At 36.8% G+C, this 8,678-nt stretch overlaps 1 protein-coding gene across 1 annotated transcript in view; it reads right to left on the reverse strand.

Moving 5' to 3' along the window:
• LOC111671683 (uncharacterized) overlaps window positions 1-3,230 on the reverse strand; it is a 6,293-nt gene extending 3,063 nt beyond the window's left edge. The window contains exons 1-4 of the mRNA XM_087180022.1: window positions 3,119-3,230; window positions 2,806-2,883; window positions 1,364-1,468; window positions 635-823 (exon numbers count right to left, since the gene is read on the reverse strand). Of these exons, the coding sequence (XP_087036148.1) occupies window positions 635-823; window positions 1,364-1,468; window positions 2,806-2,883; window positions 3,119-3,175 (429 nt within the window). The 5' untranslated portion in view covers window positions 3,176-3,230. The remainder of the gene's footprint in view (window positions 1-634; window positions 824-1,363; window positions 1,469-2,805; window positions 2,884-3,118) is intronic.
• Between the last annotated feature and the right edge of the window lie 5,448 nt (window positions 3,231-8,678).

Genomic DNA, 8,678 nt, shown 5'->3' on the forward strand with positions numbered 1-8,678 from the left:
GGCAGAGCAGGGGGAAGAGGTGAGGTGAGAGTTCTAGTGGTCGTGACCTTATCAACAAAAAAGTGGAGAAAATGTTCACAAACTTCAGAGGAGGCTTCCAGAGAGAGGGACAATAAGAATAGAGTTAATAGTACTAATTCATTTCAAAGTTATTATTGAAAGCAGCTGAGAACTGAACAGCAGTGGAAGGGTTAAACATGTGACAGCGCCGAGCAGGAGCGGACAAACCACATTATAAAACAAGATCAAGTGTGTGCCCGTGTTCCTGTGTGGGACCAGTCACAGACTGCAAAAAGAATCAATGAGACCTAAGAAGTCTTTAGCTAACTGCTTATTAGGACAACATACATGGATATTTAAATCCCCGACAATTACGACCCGGTCATATTTGGGCAAAATTTCAGCCAAGAAATCAGAAAAGTCATTTATAAAGTCCTTATTATATTTTTAATTGCCTTCTTTAAGAAATTGCTAATCGTAATGCAAAACATTTCTGAATCTATAGCTTAAAAATCACTTTTCAGTTAAAGTTGGAACAATGATTGTATTTCTCATTTCATTTATTGACTCAGGTCGCTGACCATGAATTCCCAGAGATTAAACATTTTCCCATCTGATGTGAGGTGGTTGTTACCTGGGCGCTCTGTCTCTGCGTGCACGGGGCTGCTCTCAGTCTCTGGAGTGCGCTCAGTTCCACGTCCTCCTCATTGCCATAGCTGTTGAAATGAACTCTACAGCGCTCTGCGTCCAGAGACACCACGGTTGCCGGGTAGACCAGCCCGTCCTCTGACCACACAGCCTGACAGGGAGCTCCAACCTCCCACTGATAGACACAACCAGTCAGAGATGACCTAACAGTTTGGTTCACAGCTTCTTTAATGAGTAGATTAGCAGCTGATGATGTTAATTCATGATCAATCTTTATGACAATTGTGACATTTTACTGTACTGAGTCTACTCTACGTACATGGATCCACACTGCATTCACAAACCAATAGAATGATTACCTACTATATGGCTACACTGATTGGGCAAAGTATATCATGTGTCTCTCACCTCAAGCCATCAGTCAGTTGATATGACCGGGTTTAATTGGGTGTTAGGTGTTATTTGAATTTTTTGATACTAGTAACAATACAATGAGTTTAATTACAGATACCATAACTATTTTTTAAATATATCATGTAATACATAATTTTCAGTCTGACCTGTTTATATTCATGAATAGAAGTAAAAGTTGTCAAATGAAAAAACATGGAAGAAACTATGGTCCTGGTTTCAGTCCAGCAGGTTACTCCAGTTCTTCATTTTAAAACTGGTTCTATAAACCTGACCTGTCCTGACCCATCTGTGGAGTCGTTACCTTTGACTCAGAGGTGAAGGTTTCAGCTGCAGGTAGACAGATTGTCTGTCCGTCTTCCTGCTCCAGCTTCTCTCTGCTGCCCTTTTCCTCTGTCAGCTTCACATCCTGCACAGACCAAGAAACACTGAAAATGATCACCATATCCAATATGTATTTAAGTGCAAAAACAAGATCCACCAGACACCAAGTTTGTGCTTTCCTGCTTGTGAGTGCAAATTTACCCGTCTGTAACATTATTGAAGTTCATCATGCATAACTTATATGATCATTTTGAGCTTTAGAAACTGCTGAACCTGTGAATTAAAACTCACCACACTGCATTTTTTAAGATAGTCTGTGCTGAATTGATGATTATTGAATCTTCTACATGCAAAACTGTTCAGCATTCTGAACTGATTTGTTATTAATCTTAGGTTATTTCCTATCATATATGGGTGGTAAATTTGAAGTATGGCAATTTTAAATTTCCAGAATCTTGAATGAAGTTTTGTGGACTGTTTTCTCTTCCCATGTAGAACTGACAATTTAACATTTTACTGGTGACACCTGACACACCAGGAATCATAGTAGTAACATGTTTAGTTATTAGTCACTTCTGTTATATTTGCAACAAAATATAGTTTATGGTTATTTTAGGCAGCTGAGTGTTTTTAACACCAATGTACCGTTTATAAATTTCCATAATTTTGAATGGAGTCTGGTACAGCTAAACCAGCGATATTCTGTTCTATTAGCAGCAAAACAATAACATGCAAAACCCTAAATTAACCTCTGACACCAGCCTTTGGTCATCACGTATGGGCAATGTGTAAAAATGATGCCGATTTTTTTTGGCATTTTGAGTTTAGTTGAAAGTTCTATCTTGACGGAAATTACCGTTTTATCTGCCAATTGACAGCCCGGAGAAATTACAGTTACACAGGTGAATAATTATATCCATATTTCTGTAGCTGAACGAAAGTTGGAGTTAGTTACTTGTGTTATATTTGCAGCAGAAGCTGAGGTTGTGATAACGACCTTTAGTTATTTCTAACACTGTGTACGGTGTCCTTGAGTGCCAAGAAAGGCGCCTTTAAATAAAATGTATTATTATTATTATTATTATTATTAGATGACAGTTCTTAACAGTGCGTTGTTTTAAAATTGCCATATTTTTGAATGGAATTTGGTCGAATGTTCTCTCGACATTTAGAACGTTGACACTGTTCTGCTGTTGCCCATGACAACTCTGTAAAATTATAGAAAAACCAGCGTAATTTCTGTTCTATTTGCTGCAAAACAATGATATATAAAAGTCTGAATGAATCTCTGATAACAGCCTTTGGTCATTGTCTATCACGTACGAGCAATGTTTAATAACGATGTCGATTTTAAATTGCCAGAATTTTGAATAGAGTTTGGTTGAAAGTGCTTTCTTGAAAGAAAAAAAAGGAAAAACGAACCTGTGATAGTTCCAAGGTGTTTTCAAAAGTTTCCACGAGTGAAGTTTCGTCTTTAACAGCCGCCGGTTCGGACTCCACCTGCAGGAGAGAAGATTTACAATTTGCCATCGTTTGCCACGAAGAAGCTAACCTAAACCTACTATTACCAACTAACCTCGGTAACGTCAGACAAACCGGCTGCTCCGTTTCTTTGTGTTAATTAGCCTATAAGTTTGTAGCTAGCTACGGTAGTTGAGTTACGAGGCTAACAATCGTTTCCCGTTAGTAATCGGTTTTCTTCGTGACCACAAATTAGAGAATAGTTATAACGTACCGGCTCCACGGCTCTGTCAGTAACGCCGTTTTCTGTCGGTTCCGTCATGGCTGTCATCAGTTAAATAAACGATCATTTCACACAGGTAAAAGTTTAACCGCCATAACTGACAACCGACAACACCTGTGTCAAGTTTACCTGATATTAGGAGAGAAGCTGCCGGTTAGACCTTTCAAAATAAATTGTCATTGTCGTTGTCATTCACCTTTCAGTATAAACGACATTATTTGTGACAGAATTAACAGAATTAATTATAAACGTCCTGCTTTTATTTACAAAGGTTTATAAAGTTTAAGAACAATAGGTTTCTGTTTTTTTAAAATGTGTTTTTAGACCATAAAAACATTTTTTTAAATGACCTATAACCTCTAACAACACCCTCTTTGATTTTTATTTTGATGTGTATTATTGTTTAGTTCATTTGTGCTGGAGGCATTATGTTTTTGGGGTTCCAGGAATTTTCTTCAGATTTGGTTACAAATATTAATTTGAACTCAAGGATTTGGTGGTCAAAGGTCAAAGGTCACTGTGACCTCACAAAACACGTTTTTGGCCATTCACTAATTATGACAAAATTTAACACAAATATCTATAAGGATAAAATGATTAAGTGATGACATATTATATCCAAAAGGTCAAAGGTCAACTTCACAGTGACATTATCATGTTCTGCAGAGACACTTGGTCATTATTGAACACTGTAACTCAGGAAGGAGAGACTGTGACCATGTTTACTGTGACTTGAGGAGCTGATTCTAGTTTTTCTTATAGACCTTGTTCAGACATTTATTGATATAATGTGTCTCACTTATATTGAGTCACATGAACCTGGATAATGTCATGTTGTCTGTATACTAACAAAGAAATCATCAAATTAATTAATTCACTGACCAGAGCGACAGAAGCTTAACAGATGTGAAGCATCAACCTCCTGAGGGGCCATGCAGCAAACAGTTGTTGTTGACCCCCACCTCAGTTTCACTATTTCACCTAGAAACTAACCAGCAGTCTAAAGCTGAAATGATTAGTTCATGAACTGATTAATCAACTGAAAGAAAATGAATTGGAAACAGTTTTGATAACTGATTAATCATTGAAGTCCCTGTGAATATTTGCTGGTTTTCTATGATCATAAGCAAATGTCTCATCTCACTGCGCTGCAGAACAGAGAGGTTCAGGAGATCCTTTGTTCCCACTGCCATCAGGCTATACAACACCTCAGCCAAAGGAAGTGGACTAATCTAATTATTATTGTTTTTCTATTATTAACTGTTCATATTATTATATTATTATTATCAACAATGAGCTAATGGATACATGAATCTTCCCTAGGGGATAAATAAAGTATCTATCTATCTATCTATCTATCTATCTATCTATCTATCTATCTATCTATCTATCTATCTAAACTCAACAAAACAAGACATTCGAATATATTAACTGGCAGCCTCACCGGTTTTCCCTGATGGAATGATATGGTCTTTTGATAAAACTAAATATGAACTACAGCAGTTCGGTTTTGACAGAGTCCCATCATATTCTTATTTCTTTCACTTTACTGTCCTAACAATCACATATATCACATAACCACATATATTTTATATCAGGGGAACAGAAGTCCAACAGTCTGGTTTCACTTCACCTGGTCTGAAAGATCAATTAAAACTAAATAAATAATGATGTTATCAGAATATATATCTTCATGTGTTTTTTTATATTGCACCGTGTTTCTTGTTTTAATGTCTTTAATGTTTTATATAAAGCATTTTATATGAGAAAAAAATCTGCCTGAAGGGAAAAACATGTGAAACAGCAGTAGTGAGTTTCATCCACTGATGTGAGGTCTGATCCTTCAGCATATTCATCATCCTCTTCTGTTCATTCTTTTAAAGTTTCCAAAAAAGAAGAAAGTCTCATTCAAAATTACTTAGGTCTAATTAATGTCTGTATCGAGTGAAGAACAAAAATCTAAGTTTATGTTTGACAATAAAAAAACAAACTGAGGGAGAAGCTGATGAAAATGTAAATGATTTCCCATTCATTAGCTGAGTGTGTCAACTGTTAATGAAGCAGCAGGATGAAGCTGATGGAGATCTGCAGAACAAACAGAGCCGAGCTGTGGATTCAGAGTTTATCAAACCTCCACATGAACCAGACTGTGGAGGAAAAACTACGGAGGGAAGGAAGTGTGAGGTGGAAACAGGAAAACCTGCAGACTGAAGACACTGGAGTGTAAAGCAGCAGGAGAGCACACACTGCAGACACACACACACACTGCAGACACACACACACACTCCAGACACACACACTAACAGTGGATGTGTGTATTGTAAAATTAAAGGTGTAATTAGCTAATTTGTGGATTCTGTGTATTGGTGACATTACAGTTCAGAGATTTTCTGCAGTAAATTTACAATAAAGAGAAAATACACTTGAGAAATTAATCTTAAATTTAACATTATCTTAGAATGCCTTAAACATTAATATTACATACTGAAAGTGTTTAAAACTTAAATTTTATTATTTTCAAATTAAATGAAACTTTTATTTTGTGTCTCAAAAAAACAGTTAAGTTTTATGACTAAAACGCAGCACAAACTTTTATTTTAAACTTTAAAGCCTCTTAGAATTTTTTACACCTGAAAAAGTCATTATAGGTTAATGTTATGCCTGACATGTTCCTTTAACTTTACACTAATTATAAGACTGCCATTTACACTTTAATTTAAACTTTAAAAATGTACAATTTAAAAAAGCTGTTAAGTTTGAATTTCACACCTTAACCTCCCTAAACTTGGATTTTACATTCTTAAAATTTCTTAAACTAGATAACTAGATTGTTTTCTCTGATTACTCTCAAGAATCTTCATTCCATTAACACTTCAACTTCAACGTGTGTTTGTTTGTTTAAAGTTTATCCTGCGCACAGAGCCTAATAAAACTCCTCAGATTTAAATCTTCTTAAACTAAACACAGTTCTTTTAATATCATTAAAGACCAGAATCATTTAAATTCACTGACTGCAGAGTTTCTGTTCTTTAAACTCTGATGATGCTGAACGTTAATGAATCACCGACCAATAATCCTCCGATCAATCATCAGTGAAGCCATCAACACTTCATCAATGACAGCATGTGATCAGTATTTTCACATTGAAAGCCCAGAGAGGTATAGATAAGGATCAATGATTAATTTCCTCAAAGCTGTCTTAGGTCATGTGATCAGTTTATATCCAATCACCACTTCACACTTCTCATTAATAACAGTTGTGATTGGCTGCTAATGAGCCTGATTAACTTCTCATCAATAATCATTCAGCCCTGAAACACCTGGTTTTATTCCTCCATTAAACTCAGGTCACTCTGCATGTGAGTGAACATCAAGATTTATTCTCTTTATAGAGTTAATAATAATGATGTGTTTACGATGTTAAAAGACTTGTTAAAGAAAAGTTCATTAAATTGACTTGTGTGATTAAATTAATCAAATTAAAGGGGCTCAGATTTTCTTCTGCTTTAACAACAAAAAAGCTGAAATAAATCTTTCAACGGAGAAATGGGGTTTTATTTAGAAATTTGCAATATTCAGAAATAAGATCCAGTTTCCAAAAGTCAATGTTTTATAGTAATATATTAAAAACTGGACTCATTTGAAAAGTTTATTGTATCTAAATGGAACAACAAACTAATTTTATTCATTCCAAAACCAGTTAAACTAAAGTTTTATGACCAAAGCAACTTAAACTTTTATTCTAAACTTTAAAGCCTCTTAGAATTTAATTTTTTACACCTGAAAACTTCATTACATGTTAATGTTACACCTGAAATGTTCCTTTAACTTTACAGTACTTGTGTGGCTGCCATTTAATCTTTAATTCTATAACGTGTCACATGAGTTTTGTTTGCGTGTTTGTGTTTTGTTTTTAACCCATGCAGAACTGTAGAATATTTCTGATCACACACACATAAACACATCATATACATCAAACAGGAAATGAATTAAAAAAAAACAAATTCACAAGTTAAAATTGAAAAACAAGTTTAATGATGGTTAAATAAAACATTATGAAATATCAAAATAAAAAATTAAATGAAAACTTAAACCATATATGATGAACTAAGTGTTACACGTGCAGAGGGGTTAATCCTGCTGTATGTGGTGATGTGACCAGCAGGCGGCGCTGCAGGATCACAGACACATGGACTCCACCAGCAGCGGAGGGATCCCGATGTATTCTCTGTGAACATGAATTCATGAAACCAAACCAACAATTGTAATATAAAATATCATTAAAGTACTGTTTCTCTCTGTCTCCTCGTGCTAAGGGAAAAATCAGTCTCACATCGGGTTTCATTAATTAGCTGAAGGCTTAAGTTAAAGTCCCAAAGTTAAAGAAAAACAAAATCCAGAGGTTTAAGGGAACATGACGTTAGAGGTGAGGGAGCAGATTACGGTGTTTTTCATGCATGCAAGGTTTTTTCAATATTAATAATATAACAACTAATAAATTTAAACTAAATCTATGTAAACTGTATTTCAAACTGTGCAGATGTCTGTGACACACTGAACTGTAACACTCTCTGTTTTCAGTTTCATATGTGCAAACCCCTCAGAGCCCCTTAAAGTCTCCCTGAAACCTCACACACACTTTAAAACCCCCTGAAGTGATTCCAAAACCCCTTAATGACTCATGAAACCTTTTTCAAAAACCTACAGGACTCCCCAAAACTCACTCACAAAAACCCCTTCAACACACTCAACACCCTCTTAATGACCCCTGAAACCTTCCCAGGGACCCTCAGCTTGTCCAGGACCCCCTCCCTCTCTACTAGTGTCCCTAGTTTGGAAACCAGTTTTGCAGAGAGTCCTGATCTAAGCCTGTTCCAACATGTCCTGCTGGTTTCACTTCTGCAGTGTCACGGCGGGGCCGCTGGGGGGCGTCTGAGGCCTGGTTTTCGGTTTTAGTCTGCAGACAGAGTTCCGCAGGATCTGATCGTGAAGTGACTGTTACAGTAACATGTGAGTCAACCATGAATCGCGCTCAATAAGCAGGATGAACATGTGAATAAAAGTTTGCATCTGTAGATGTGAGGATGATCTTTGTGGTTTTGGAGGTTTTTGTGGATCAGATCTGCGGCTGCGTCAGGGTTCAGGACTCTGGACTTGGGCTTCAGCCGGTAAACAGCCGGATCCAGTGTCCCGGGATATTTTTATCCTGGAAGCATGAGAGCTGAAGCTGCAGCTGCAGAGGAACGAGCCTCCATCAGTCAATAAAACATCATCTGCACATCTCGTGAATTTCACCTCTTGTTTATTAAACTGCATTTTCCCCATTCTTATTTTTAACTCTTTCACAACCAGCTCTAGCCTCCGTTACACAACACAGCCTGCCCAGCTCCCGGGCTCGTGACACGGGCCCGGTCACCTGCTCAAGCTTCCCTTTGCGTTTCTGCAGGAACCAGACTCCATTAAAAACATAATGACTTTATGTATCTCTGCAGTCGTGAGGTTGTATCTGTGTTTGTGCAGGGATGAGATGTGAGATGTGACACCCCCCCCC

Source organism: Seriola lalandi, unplaced genomic scaffold (assembly GCF_002814215.2).
Source record: "Seriola lalandi dorsalis isolate HSWRI2012SDOR001 ecotype SW California unplaced genomic scaffold, Sedor1 jcf7180002054885, whole genome shotgun sequence".
NCBI lineage: Eukaryota > Metazoa > Chordata > Actinopteri > Carangiformes > Carangidae > Seriola > Seriola lalandi.